The sequence below is a fragment of the Phaeoacremonium minimum genome (assembly GCF_000392275.1).
Source record: "Phaeoacremonium minimum UCRPA7 unplaced genomic scaffold PA7_03_scaffold_454, whole genome shotgun sequence".
In the NCBI taxonomy this organism is placed as follows: Eukaryota; Fungi; Ascomycota; class Sordariomycetes; order Togniniales; family Togniniaceae; genus Phaeoacremonium; species Phaeoacremonium minimum.
The window spans coordinates 169,122-182,508 of record NW_006921356.1 but is presented as its reverse complement, the minus strand read 5'-3'; the positions used below and the strand labels follow the sequence as shown (position 1 = coordinate 182,508).

Sequence of the window (13,387 nt, the reverse complement as noted above, 5' to 3'; positions counted from 1 at the left end):
TAAATTCTCGGCTTAGATCCAACAAGAGGAGTGCTCTTTCCGACAGAAGCTGAGCCATGCAAATTCGGGGCCCTGGGCACCATGAATGCAAGTTCCGGTGGATATGGCCAAAACCAATACGAGACAGTACATACATGACATGTCTGAATTCAGTTTGGCGTTTTTGATACAAAAATCGTGTAGATGTATCAAGTATCATATCAAGAGAAGGCACGGCAGAAGTACTTTCACTGATGTGCTGATCGGGTGGGATGGGTTATGCTTCCAACTTATCAAGAAGCGCCAGTGGCTGACTACTACGAAAGTACACAGGAGCGGCTGCCGCATGTGCGACACAGCGTCACAGTTGTGACGCTTCTTCTGACTGACCATCTCCTACTTTCTTTACACAACCCAACCACACACATCCTCTTTTAGCAAAGAGAAGTAGACACAGCCTTTTTGAGACGAAAGCCTTTGATAGGCTTCGATTAATGTAGGGTGGCCCTAGAAGAATAGTTCTTGAGATAATAATCGAAGGTAGTTGGCGTACGCCCCTGGACGTATAGACTAAGATGTTCGGCCGAGGGCCACTTCTTGGACTCGACATTGCTCGATTGACAGTCTTGGTACGGATAACTGTCTATAACACATGGTTGTTAAGACTTGACGGATCGAAACAGATTCCAATGTCAAGTTTGAGCCCCAGTTTTCACTAAGACTTGAGATTTTGTCACAGAGGCGAAAGCTACGTCGTAACTCATTATATTTCAAGCTCTAACTGATTTTTCTATTCCGCCGTGTGCCTTTTAAATTCCTAACTCAACGGCATATCTTTTCTCTCTGAAACTGAGTATATATTACTCCTCTTCTTCTTCATCCTCTGCTACCTCTTCCTCGCCCTGTTGAAAGACCACCTTCTCAGCCAACGCCAAAGTCTTGCGCACCGGCAGCCCAACCACATTATCCACACTGCCCTCGATCTTCTCCACCAATATCATGCCTGCAATGCCCTGTATCGCATAGCCCCCGGCCTTGTCAGCGCCCTCGCGCGTGCGCACGTACGACTCAATGACATCATCCGGCAGCCCGTCCGACGCCTGCGCGAAGAACACCTTGGTCTCCTCCGTGTGCGCCGCAATCTCGTACCCCGGGTGGCTGGCGTCGTCCTTGGGCGCGAGCACGCACACGGCCGTCAGCACGCGGTGCATCCTCGTGTCGCGCAGGTGCCGCAGCATGCGGATGTGGTCTGCCTCGCTGCGCGGCTTCTCCAGCACGCGCCCGTCGCGGGTGACGATGACGGTGTCGGCGGCTATGACGAGCGCTGGGTCCGCGGGCGCTTCGGCTTCGGTGGTGCCTTGTGCTGCCTCCTGCTGGGCCAAGGCAACCTGGTAGACGTCGAGGCACTTTTGCCGCGCCGTTGCGGCGACGTACTCGTAGGGGCCGTAGTCGGTCTTGGAGAGGTCTTCGGGCTTTTCGGATGGGAGGATCTCCAGGTTCGTGAGACCGACCTAAATGGAACTGTTAGGGTCTGTGGTACTTCTGGCGAGTGATTGAGATGTAGTACATACTTGTGACAACAAAGCTTTCCTCCTAGGTGAAGCAGAAGCAAGAATGACTCTCTTCGATTTGAGATGTGTCAGAATAGGAAGCTCGAATGGCAGTGGGCCTTTGCGAATGGGTGCGCTTTGCCGAATTCGAATGCCATGTTCTGCGGCAGAGGCTATATAATTAGGCGGCGGCTCATTGGGTACCGGGAATGCCATGGTGAAGTGTCGGCAGGTCTGCGAGTGAGAAATCTAAAAGTGAAGAGGTCGAGGTTAGGCTTGTTCAATTGAAGCTTTAGATTGACGAGTGTCGTCACAGTTGAGCACCGTTACAACCTAAACCCCACATGCTTCCCTTATCGTTATCGTAAAGTACAGTGCAGTGCAGGACACCAAACGGCACTTATTAAGGTTCTCCAGCGCCAGCCAGCATGCCCCTGATCGCCACCACCCCCCATCGCCCATCGCCGAGGCTTCTTCCCATGTGCTGCTGCGGGGCGGCAGCGCTGTAAGATCCTAGCGCGTGACTCTAGCCTGCTCTTGTGAAAGCCTGATCACAAGCTTGCGATCATAAAAGGTTGTCCATGTCTTACACGCCTCAATCTTACACCTTTACAAGTCTTTAGATCATTCCTTCAATCTGCTATTCTGATCGAAAATGTCATCCCCGTCCAAGTCCGAATCACCTTCAAGAGACGGCGCCAACGGATCTGCAAATCAAGATGAGAAGCCGCGCTTAACCGAGGAAGAGAAGAAGCAGAACCACATTGCCTCCGGTAATTCCGCCTTTGAATGAGATGTTCCCTACTCTACTAATCTGTGACATTTTCAGAGCAGAAGCGCCGCCAGGCCATCAGGGAGGGCTTTGATAGGCTCACCGAGTTAGTACCAGGCCTGGAGGGTCAAGGTCGATCAGAGGGTATCGTTCTCAAGCGGACGGTCGAGTTCATGCATGAGCAGATCGAGGAGAGGCGCAAGATCGTTCAGAAAATTGAGCAGAATGGCGGACAGGTGGACGAGGCCATGAAGAGGTGAGACTCGAAGATAAGTTGAGTTGATCCTTATCGCTAACAAGAACAGGCCACTCCTGACCACCGGCGGCAATCGGACAAGAGGCTGAGAATAAACATCCCGTGTATATACTTTGTATGAGTACCTATCACAGCATCGCGCAAAGCCCAGGAAGGTCTGAAGAGGTGCAAACAACCCTGCGCCGAGAGTGTGTTGTGGGTCTTGTTGCGGAATATCTACATTTGACAGCATCCGAATGACACGGCACCAAGAATTTGCGCCTGTAGGCGAGCTGCATGGATGGAAGAGGCATATGCTGTTAAGGTTCAGGATTGCAGAGTCGAGAGTATTTATTGGTATGCATCTACCTTGCTCTTGAGCAATTGAAGAAGCCCGTCAGGCTTCATTTCTACTGGCTTCTCCGAAGGAGCATCCTTCCCTTCGGGTATACCATTGGTATCAACAGTGACAGTGCCGTTAGTCACGTTCTTGGGACCTACCACCACGATCACTCCATAGCCTTTTGACTTCGCCTCGCGTACCTTGAGAGATACTGATCGGGCACTGTCATCCAGATCTACTGCTAATTGTGACGGGTGGCTGATATCGCCTGGAGCCGCGAAGGCTTCTGCAGACGGCTCGCTCATCGGCGCCGTACCAAGCAGGGTATTTCTAGTGTGACGAGCCATGTTCACGACTGGCTCGCTATCGTTGACGGTCAGGATGATGACCTGTCGAGGGTTCAACCAGAATGGCCACTTCCCATCGTAATGCTCTATTAATAAGGCCATCAGCCTCTCCACTGATCCAAGCACCGCTCTGTGAATTAGCACTGGCCGCACCCGGCCATAATCAGCCAGAAGTTCCGGGTTTGTGGTGGTTTGACCCTTGACTTCCAGCTCTGGAGCCGGCGCCTCGTATTCCAGCTCGAATCGTTTTGGTAACTGAAAATCCAGTTGAATGGTCGCTGTCTGATGCTCTCTGCCATCTGAATCCTTTAAGATGATATCGATTTTGGGCCCGTAGAAGGCGCCATCCCCCTCATTCAAGGTCCACGTCTGACCACCATGGTCCAGTGCTCGCTTCAAAGCATCCTCTGCCTGCTGCCATTCCTCTAGTGAGCCAATGTAATGTTCCAGCGGCCGCGTAGACAGCACAAGCCTGTATGGCCCGAGGCGGAACACTTCGTACGTCCGCTTGACGAAGTCCAGTGTCCTACGAATCTCTTCCTCGATTTGTGACGGCCGGCAGAAGATATGACCGTCATCTTGATGAAAGCGACGGACTCTCGTCAAGCCACTCAGCGCACCTGAGATCTCGTTCCGATGTAGCGGGCTAAAGTCGGCGTACCGGATCGGGAGGTCGCGATAGCTGTGCCGCTGGGAGCCGAAGATTAGGCAGTGACCCGGACAATTCATAGGCTTGAGTCCGTATTCGTCTTCTTCGGCGTTCTCTGTACCTTCGCTGCGCGACGGCGAAAGGCTCGTCACGGTGAACATGTCCTCGGCATAGTTCTCCAGGTGGCCTGACTTGGCCCACAGCGACTTCTTGTAGATTGTGGGCGTGATGACCTCCTGGAAGCCATAGTGGACGTATTGCTTGCGCAGGAATTCGACGAGTCGATTGAAGATTCGTGCGCCATTCGGTAGGAAGATGGGAGAACCGGGGCTGTATATGGAGGTCGTGAAGAGCTCTTGCTTGACACCAAGGTCTCGGTGATCAGCCGGCGGCTTGGGCAGGGGAGCGGTTGTCGAGGAACACTGCCGAAACGCGCATCGGGGAGTCAATCTCGAAGATGTATGTGACAATGCTATCCTCAGAGTCCGCGAGGAGCTTCTCGCGACTCTTATGTGGAGCATCACGCTGGTGCCTGCGTAATGAGCGACAGAAAGCAGCGCATGGCTGTTTCTCCTAAAATCACAGAGATTCAAAGTGTCGCGCAAGGCCATTGGCGACCCATCAGAGCTCGTTCCCCAAAAAGGCCTAGGCCGGGTCCTGGATCCTGGCTCTGCAAGGGGTGTCAGACAGGCCAGCGCATGTGACAGGGATGTGTGCCGCACTTGTAGCATCACCCGCCTGCCTACCTACCTAGGTACCTACACTACTACGTAGTAAGCTGCTACTCTTCCCAGACGTCATCCAGAGTGAAAAGGCAGCCAGCCAGCCAGCCAGCTATGTTGACCAGCCACGCAGTGCGGGAGCCTCCAAAAAGCTCGCCTTCTTGCATCTTGCATCTTGCATCTTTCACCTTAGCAACGACCGAGATCGAACGAGGCAGCCGTCGAGTTTAAGCTTCTTCTCGAACGTCTTAGGCTACACCTTCGGATGACTCACATCAACGAATCTTAGTGCGCATTCTCGATCTCAACCTTTGAACACATCCACACCCACGCGAAGGATATATCAGTCACCCCAGCCTCCCCGCGACTTCGCCACCCCGCCGACGTCAAGTCGCCAACTTCGAGTCTCGCGAAGTTCCGCGCACCGCAATAATACATCGCTCATCCACGCTTCTGGTCTGATCGTCATCAACACACTACAATACCATACCATAACAACCTCGGCGCCGAAGCCATGGCTCGGCCACGGAAGCAAGAGCTGCCCGTGGAGAGCTCCTGGCGCATGGTGGAAGGCGAGCACGACAGCTTCGACACGTCCATCGTGCCCGAGGACGACGACCACGACGACATAGTCCTGTCCAGCGGGCCCTCGCAGCTGTCGTCCGGCTCGCAGGGCGCCAACTGGAGCATCGGCGGCTCGCAGGACGACAGCACCATCCAGGACTTCATCAGCAAGGCCGAGGACGAGCAGGTCATCCTGCGCTCGCCGTTCCGCCCCTCCGTGCCCGTCGCGGCGACCCGCCATAGCCCCCGCGACATCAACAGGCACCGCTCGCCCGACCCGGAGTTCTACATGCCCACCGTCGCGGTAGAGAGTCCCAGGCGCGCGAGCGCGCGCTCCTCGCGGACAATTCGCCCCGGTGATGGAGCTGTGCTGCGGCAGCGCCAGATTGCCAGCAATGGCAACCCGACCAAGCGAGGGCAGAAGGGCTGGCGCCACGAGGTCGACGAGCCACCAGGGATCGGTGAGCGCCTATCGCAGTCGCTGCCTAATGCGCTCTTTGAGGTTCTGGCCTGGTTCTTTGGCGTTGTCGGCCTGGCCTTCCGATATGCGCAGAAGCCCTTGGCTATCGCGCTGGCCATCTACTTCTGCTTTGGCGGACTCATCATCGCGCAGAACATGGCGACCAAGTCGATCTACGCATCGCTGTCGCCGCTCTGCCGTATTCCCGGGGCGTCGTATCTTGACCTGCCGTTCTGTTCACAGATGCCCGGCGGATCCACATCAGAAAGCGGCAAGAAGCCCGTCGAGTTTGACGGCCTGATGGACGTGCAGGAGCGCTTTGAAGAAGTACTGGAGAAAAGCGCACAGGGAGTGTCTCTCCCGATGGAGATGAAGCGCTCCGAGGCCGCGATCCGAGACGTGCGCACGATGGTGCGATACAGCAATCTACAAGGCAAAGAGGAGCTAGTGCTCGAGTTTGACGGCTTCATTGATACGGCCAGGACTGCGTCGAACAATCTACAGAAGTTCAACACGCACGTCGGGTCCGCCGTCGACTCGGTCATCAGCATCAACCGCTGGACCTCGCGGTACCTCGACGGGCTCGTCGCCGCGGAGAAGCAGTCCCACGGCTGGTTGACAGACTTCACGTCGTGGGCGTTCGCGCCCTTCCAGCCCGCCGTGTTCTCGGAGCGCAACCTGCTGGACAAGTACGTCGAGCACACGGCGCTCGTGTCCGACAAGATCGCCGACCTGATCATCGAGGCGCAGGCGGTGCTGCGCGAGCTGTCCAAGGCGGAGGACCACCTCGGCATCATCTACGACTTTGTCACGCGCACGCAGAAGAGCGTCCAGTCGCGCAAGGACGAGATCCTGTGGACCATCTGGACGCTCGTCGGCGCCAACAACCGCCACCTGCACAACCTCAACAGCCAGCTCAGCCTCCTGCGACGGGTGGACTCGCAGCGCACCGATGCCGTCAAGCAGGTCTCGGAGCTGATCGTGGAGCTGGAGAAGATCCAGGCCGGGCTCGACGACCTCCGTGACAGGGTCGCGGAACCAGAACTGGCCCGCGGCAAGGCGGACATGCCGCTGAGCGTGCACATTGAGACAATCGACCGCGGCGTGGAAAGACTCGAGGAAGCGCGCAGTCGCATCCGGGCAGTTGAGAATGATCGCATTCGCCAAGTTTTATCGAGAGGCAAGGATGAAGAGAGATTGATTGACTCAACTTGATGGTATCACGACGTTGGATGAGAAATCACGGTGAACATTAGATTTCGATGTTTCGGGTTAACGAGGATATGAATATGGCTCAGCACACATTGGCGTTGGGAGTCTCATGATGGGTGGATCACAGGAGAAACACTGATGAATTATCTTCACGTTCTTGATCATGGCAGTATAATGAATATGATACCCGGGGTTTAATGAGAGACTAATGATTTTGAACACCAACGTATGATGCATGATCGACCGAGATGGTAGCCCTAACATGAAATCAAGAGCCAAACATCCTGAGACTTCAACAAATTAACCTGACTTGACGCGTATAGGTTGACTGAAGACATCACCCGTTCCACATATACTGTGTCCCTCGCCATGGTGAAGAGCTCTGTGTCGCCGAGACAACAACCTGGTGCTACATAGAGCTATCCATCTCTCCATGAAATAACTGTAGACGAGAAGCAAGTGAGCCACCGGCGGCTCTGTCAGGTGGTTCAATATGAAGACTGACATGCAGTCCGAGCTGCCCAGTAAGAAGATGTCGATAGGGTTCTCCATCTCAGATCCCAGGGTACTGTTTGTCAAATCGTTTAGCACCGTCTTTCGCCGCCGTCCAACATGATCGCTGCGGCCGGTGCCGCCAGCCAGTCTCATTGGGCAGGACACCGCTGGAAGAATTGGTCGAGCCCACCCGTGGACCTTATCATGCTTCCGTTACCCCGCAATGGTCTGGCTCCTCATGCCACCCACCGAGTGGTCCACCAGCTGCAGCGCGCACAGCTCCGAGTACTCTGGAAGCGGCAGACTAAAGAGCCGCCGAGCGAGAGAGAGCTTTTTGAAGCTCAAGATAATACACGCCGCCTCCCTTCTCCTGCCGCAAGCCTCGTTCCCTGGCTTCTGCTTACACTCTTGCTTACAAGGGCCTGTGGAAGAGAGTCTACTCCCGAGGGAAAGCAGTAGGCCCTCAACATGCATCTCGTACCCAAAGAGGTTCGTCAATTGGCCGCATTGACTTCCGTTTTACCTGGACCTGATAAGCTAACGCGGTACACGACACCTACAGCTTGATAAGCTCGTCATCTCCCAGCTGGGTTTCATTGCCCAACGCCGTCTAGCCCGCGGCGTGAAGCTGAACCATTCAGAGGCGACTGTAAGCTTCAATCTCGAATAACACCATTACGACTACCCTACATCAGGGAGTCCGGGTGGCAAAGCACAGTATGTAACTAACATGACTTCCCACAGGCTCTGATAGCTAGCAATCTTCAAGAGCTCATCCGGGATGGCAACCACACCGTGGCTGACTTGATGAGCATTGGCGCCACCATGCTTGGGAGACGCCATGTTCTGCCATCTGTTCTCAGCACGTTGCATGAAATCCAGGTAGAAGGCACTTTCCCCTCTGGAACCTATCTCGTCACTGTACACAACCCTATCAGTTCAGACGATGGTGACCTAGCACGCGCCCTTTACGGCAGCTTCCTGCCAATTCCAGACAAGGACGCTTTTCCTCTGCCGGCCGCTGAGGCCTACGAGGCCACAGCGCAGCCAGGTGCGGTAGTTGTGGTCAAGGGTACCGTGGTGCTCAACGAAGGCCGTAAACGTGTCAAGCTCAAGGTTACCAGCAAGGGTGATCGACCTATCCAAGTCGGTAGTCACTATCACTTCATTGAGACAAACCCGCAGCTAGAGTTCGATCGTATAAAGGCATATGGCTATCGGCTTGATATTGCTGCCGGCACGTCTGTGCGTTTCGAGCCTGGCGACACGAAGACTGTGACGCTCGTCGAGATCGGAGGCAACAAGGTCATTCGGGGCGGGAATAACATCGCATCGGGCGTTGTTGATCTAAGCCGTGCAAATGACATTGTGGCTCGGCTGCAGCAGGCTGGGTTCGCACATGCCCCTGAGCCAGCTGGTGATTTAGGCCATATCGATGCGTTCTCCATGGACCGGGCTGCTTACAAGACCATGTTTGGCCCAACGACCGGTGACCTTGTGAGACTGGGTAAGACAGATCTTTGGATCAAGGTTGAGAAAGACTTCACTACCTTTGGAGATGAGTGCAAGTTCGGCGGTGGAAAGACTCTTCGAGAGGGCATGGGACAGATGAGCGGTTGCTCCGATGCCGATTCGCTGGACATGGTTGTCACCAACGCGCTGATTGTGGACTGGACTGGTATCTACAAGGCAGATATCGGAGTCAAGAATGGTATGATCGTGGGTATCGGCAAGGCTGGTAACCCCGACGTTATGGACGGCGTTACTCCCGGGATGATAGTCGGCAGCTGCACCGATGTTGTGGCCGGCGAAGGAAAGATCATAACTGCTGGTGGTATCGACACGCACATCCACTTCATCTGCCCACAGCAGGCGTATGAAGCTATTGCTTCTGGCATCACGACAATGCTGGGCGGTGGTACTGGCCCCAGCGCTGGTACAAGCGCCACCACCTGTACACCAGGCGCCAATTATATGCGACAGATGCTGCAGGCTTGCGATGAGCTGCCTCTGAACCTTGGTATCACCGGCAAGGGCAATGACAGCTCGCCGAGTGCTCTCCGCGAGCAGGTTATTGCCGGAGCGTGTGGTCTCAAATTACACGAGGATTGGGGCACCACACCCGCCGCTATCGACTCGTGCTTGACCGTTTGCGATGAACTTGATGTGCAGTGCCTAATCCACACTGACACTCTAAACGAGTCTGGATTCGTCGAGAGCACCATAGCCGCTTTCAAGAACCGCACTATTCATACTTACCATACTGAAGGCGCTGGTGGTGGCCATGCACCTGATATCATCAGTGTGGTGGAGCATCCCAATGTGCTCCCCAGTAGTACGAATCCGACTCGTCCGTACACTCGCAACACTCTAGATGAACATCTCGACATGCTCATGGTGTGCCATCATTTGTCAAAGAACATTCCTGAGGATGTTGCCTTTGCGGAGAGCCGTATCCGTGCCGAGACAATCGCCGCTGAAGACGTGCTACACGATCTTGGCGCGATCAGTATGATGAGCAGTGATTCCCAAGCCATGGGTCGATGTGGTGAGGTCATTCTCCGGACATGGAATACCGCCCACAAGAACAAAGTCCAAAGAGGCACTTTGCCGGAAGACGAAGGGTCTGGAGCGGACAATTTCAGAGTTAAGAGATATGTCAGCAAATTCACAATCAACCCTGCAGTGGCTCAGGGTATGGGCCATCTTGTTGGTAGCATTGAGATTGGCAAGTTGGCCGATCTGTTGGTATGGGATCCAGCATGGTTTGGTACGAAGCCCAGCCATGTCATCAAGAGCGGCCTGATCGCCTGGAGCCAGATGGTAAGCCACTCATCTCATTCAACTGTTATGCGAATCGATAACTAACAAATCTCATGAAGGGCGACCCGAACGCGTCTATTCCGACTGTACAGCCCGTGATTGCGAGACCAATGTTCGCACCTCTGGTGCCGCAGACGTCAGTGTTGTTTGTATCACAGGCTTCTATTGAGCATGGCGTTGTGCAGGCCTACGGGCTCCGCAAGCGCGTCGAGCCGGTCAAGGGATGCCGAAACATTGGCAAGAAGGACATGCGCTACAACGATGTGATGCCAAAGATGAAGGTCGACCCGGAGAGATATACGGTTGAGGCAGATGGCCAAGTGTGCACCGCGGAGCCGAGCTCCGAGTTACCCCTGACGCAGACTTATTTCGTGTACTGAAGTAAGATAGCCACAGGTGGATGTTGAGAAAAGAAATTGACGGAAATAGGCCCGCAAAGAAAAATACATCTTCGTTGAGCAATAGTAGCAGGCTAAGTAAGCACGGTAAGGTAGGCTGTCAAAAGGTGGACGAAGTATCGATGTATGTAATTTACAGCTGTTCTGAGATCAGAGTATGACTTGAAGGAAGCTACGATTGTGTCTGACATCCTTAGCCTTGAGGTGCCTGCCTAGGTGATCAGAAAGCCTCTGCGTAGTGAAATGGGCAGGAGAGGGGCTGCAGGGCACCTTCCCTGCGCGTTATATACCTAGGTAGGCAGGGTATCTCTTTGATACCTGCGTATCTAGGTATGCTGGAGTCAAGCGCCTTCCAGGTTAAGTCCAACCTACCTGGCTAGGTACTTTAATAAACACCCCGGGAGGAGGTGCCTTTGGATTAGGGATCCGGATGCCCCAATAGGTATTGCAAAAGACACCCCCAAGACCACTACAGGGAGGAGCTGCTCTTCTCCGCACCAATGCTCTCAGTGACATTGATAGGCAGCCGGTCTAGTCAGAGACAGCACATCAACCAAGATGTTACAGCTTCCTCAGTAGGCCGTGTGTGGTACCTCACAAACATGTCTCATTGCTTCTATGCGAGACTAATTGCAACGCACCTTTGAGCTCTGCTGCAAGCTGCTATAGATTTATAAGAAAGGCAATTAGATAGACCTAAACTATCGACAAGCGTAAAGTCTGAGATGGTTGCTGCTTGTCACAACCGTATGACAAGCACAAATGGACAAAGAACTATTCATCACGAATGCCAGATGGAACGTCTGATTTTATAAGATGTTTGCAAAGTTGTCATGTTCATTATCCTTCTACGAGGGAAAACTGAAATAAGTACACGAAGCAAGCCGGCCTTCTAAACCCGCAAGCCGTAAACCTATGCCGTCACTCCCTTCCAGATCCCCCTCGAGCCAAGTTATTTTGAGATCCGGCTCTCCCTTGAACCATCCAGCCATCGTGAAAAATCATACAGAACCAGCAACCCAAACCCAAACAAGGTGAGAGAACTCGTAACCAGGAGCAAACAAGGCCCAGGAACATTCTCGACCAGAGAATGAATCCCAATGTTACACACTTGACGTCAAGATGAGACGTCTCCGTTGTGTGAAGTACGGCCAGAGAGACAGAGATAGAGAGAGCTTATGTCGGGAGACACAACGCGCGAGAGAGGTATCATGGTCATATGGAGAAAAGAGCAGGATCGATGTTAGGATCAAGACCATCCGAGGACGCCTAACCGCTCTTAGCCTTCTTGCGTCCCGACTTCTTGGGCTCTTCTTTCTCGGGCTCTACCGGCTTAGTGGAAGTTCTCTTGCGCTTCTTGTCAGGGCTGGCGGCAGCCGGGGTGCTCTTAGCGACCTCGGCCTCTCCGCCGGGAGTGGCAGTCTTGCGCTTGCGGGAAGCCTTCGCCTTGGGGGTCTTGGCGGCGGTGTCCTCTGGCTCAGGGGCGCTAGCCTGGAGCTGCTCGGCAATGGCGGCCGAGTCGTTGCCGGCAGGGTCCTCAAGGCCGGAGACGGCGGGCATGGGGATCTGGAAGTCATCGGCGTACTTCATGGCGTCCGTGTCGGACATGTCCTTGGCGCTGGCGTTGCCGGCCTTGTAGGAGTGAACACGAGCATTGTACAGGCGGAGGTTGTACTGGTATGCTTGGTTCCAGCCCTGGCGATCTGTCAGCATCCGTGAGGAGCAGAGATAGACGTGCAGAAACTTACCTGCTTCTCGTGAGCGGTCATGGTACCCCATCGTCGCTGGCCCTCCTCCTGGACAGCGCCCTTAGGAGCAGTGTCGCCGAGGTCCGCGGCAATGATGGGGCGGGCAGTCTGCATGTACAAGAAGTACGGGGTCAGGGGACGCTTGGGCGCATTGGGATCGTGGACGCGCTTCTTGCGCTCCTTCTTCTCCTCAACGGGCGCAGGGGCCGGAGCAGCGACGGGGAAGGGCTGGATGTTGAGCGCGGCCTCCAAGTTAGGGAGGTCAGCGCCATCTTCCAGGTTAGTACCCTCGCCAAGCAGCAGGTTGGTCTGACGGAGATAGTCGATAGAGAACGACTTGATCAGATCCTGGATGGTGGAGAGACGAGCGTAGACCTTTTTTGCACAGTTAGCCAATGCGTCATTTCAACGTCCTCTGGTAATTGGAAATAGCAAAGTCGCGAATTGGAGATGGAGCTTGGGGTAGCTCTAGTCGTGGCGCGGCGCGAGGTCATAGCTCCCTTGCAGCTCGTCGCAGACGCGGGGCCCGATAAGGATAAGCCCATGTAAACAATGGAAAAGGCTCTGGCAGAGTTCGCGCCCAAGCTGCAGGCAAGCAGAGAGATCACGTGGGGAAAAGATGCAATTGAGAGGGCGCTCCCAAAGCACATCTGCTCTAAGGTCTACTACTGCCTGGCTGGCTGGGAGTAGCTTTGCATTTGCAGCTGCGTGGTGCGCAGTTGTGCTGCTGCTGCTGCTGCTGCTGCTTTGCTATTGCGATTGCAACCATGTCGCGATGCCCAAAGGTGGTGGTTGTGGTCTGTGTTGTTGGGTCGCGCCCGTGCTGGTCGCAGGCGCCTAGGTGAAAGGCGATGGAGAGATGGATGGTGGATGAGGGGATAAGGATAAGGATAGGCAGTGAGGGGGATGTGCAGTGTGATTCAGGCACAAGACGCGATCAAATCATCTGAGGCAGAGAAAGAAAAGCAGGACATGAAAGAATACTCACGCTATCGCGGACTCTCACAAAATTCTCGACGTCGATGACCTTGGGGGGTGCGATGGCGGCCTTGGAAGACTCAGCAGCCTTTGCCTTGGGAGGTCGTGCCAT

General features: G+C 54.5%; 6 protein-coding genes across 6 annotated transcripts; 3 read left to right on the top strand and 3 right to left on the bottom strand.

The window, feature by feature from the left end:
* Nucleotides 1-839: 839 nt before the first annotated feature.
* Nucleotides 840-1,745, bottom strand: UCRPA7_6170 (putative acetylserotonin methytransferase-like protein; the record flags this gene model as incomplete). Its single annotated transcript, XM_007918710.1, has 2 exons — nt 840-1,490; nt 1,551-1,745. 2 exons carry the CDS (start codon nt 1,743-1,745, stop codon nt 840-842), a joined length of 846 nt encoding a protein of 281 aa, XP_007916901.1.
* A 439-nt stretch (nt 1,746-2,184) lies between these two features.
* Nucleotides 2,185-2,561, top strand: UCRPA7_6169 (putative helix-loop-helix dna-binding domain-containing protein; the record flags this gene model as incomplete). The annotated part of the gene is made up of 2 exons (XM_007918709.1): nt 2,185-2,302; nt 2,359-2,561. The coding sequence occupies 2 exons, from the start codon at nt 2,185-2,187 to the stop codon at nt 2,559-2,561; spliced, it is 321 nt and encodes a 106-aa protein (XP_007916900.1).
* A 326-nt stretch (nt 2,562-2,887) lies between these two features.
* On the bottom strand, nt 2,888-4,396 carry UCRPA7_6168 (putative threonyl-trna synthetase protein; the record flags this gene model as incomplete). The annotated part of the gene is made up of 1 exon (XM_007918708.1): nt 2,888-4,396. The coding sequence occupies one exon, from the start codon at nt 4,394-4,396 to the stop codon at nt 2,888-2,890; it is 1,509 nt and encodes a 502-aa protein (XP_007916899.1).
* Nucleotides 4,397-5,111: 715 nt separating this feature from the next.
* On the top strand, nt 5,112-6,836 carry UCRPA7_6167 (hypothetical protein; the record flags this gene model as incomplete). Its single annotated transcript, XM_007918707.1, has 1 exon — nt 5,112-6,836. The coding sequence occupies one exon, from the start codon at nt 5,112-5,114 to the stop codon at nt 6,834-6,836; it is 1,725 nt and encodes a 574-aa protein (XP_007916898.1).
* Nucleotides 6,837-7,796: 960 nt separating this feature from the next.
* Nucleotides 7,797-10,531, top strand: UCRPA7_6166 (putative urease protein; the record flags this gene model as incomplete). The annotated part of the gene is made up of 3 exons (XM_007918706.1): nt 7,797-7,817; nt 8,073-10,151; nt 10,211-10,531. The coding sequence occupies 3 exons, from the start codon at nt 7,797-7,799 to the stop codon at nt 10,529-10,531; spliced, it is 2,421 nt and encodes an 806-aa protein (XP_007916897.1).
* Nucleotides 10,532-11,818: 1,287 nt separating this feature from the next.
* On the bottom strand, nt 11,819-13,387 carry UCRPA7_6165 (putative high mobility group protein; the record flags this gene model as incomplete). The annotated part of the gene is made up of 3 exons (XM_007918705.1): nt 11,819-12,244; nt 12,298-12,672; nt 13,286-13,387. 3 exons carry the CDS (start codon nt 13,385-13,387, stop codon nt 11,819-11,821), a joined length of 903 nt encoding a protein of 300 aa, XP_007916896.1.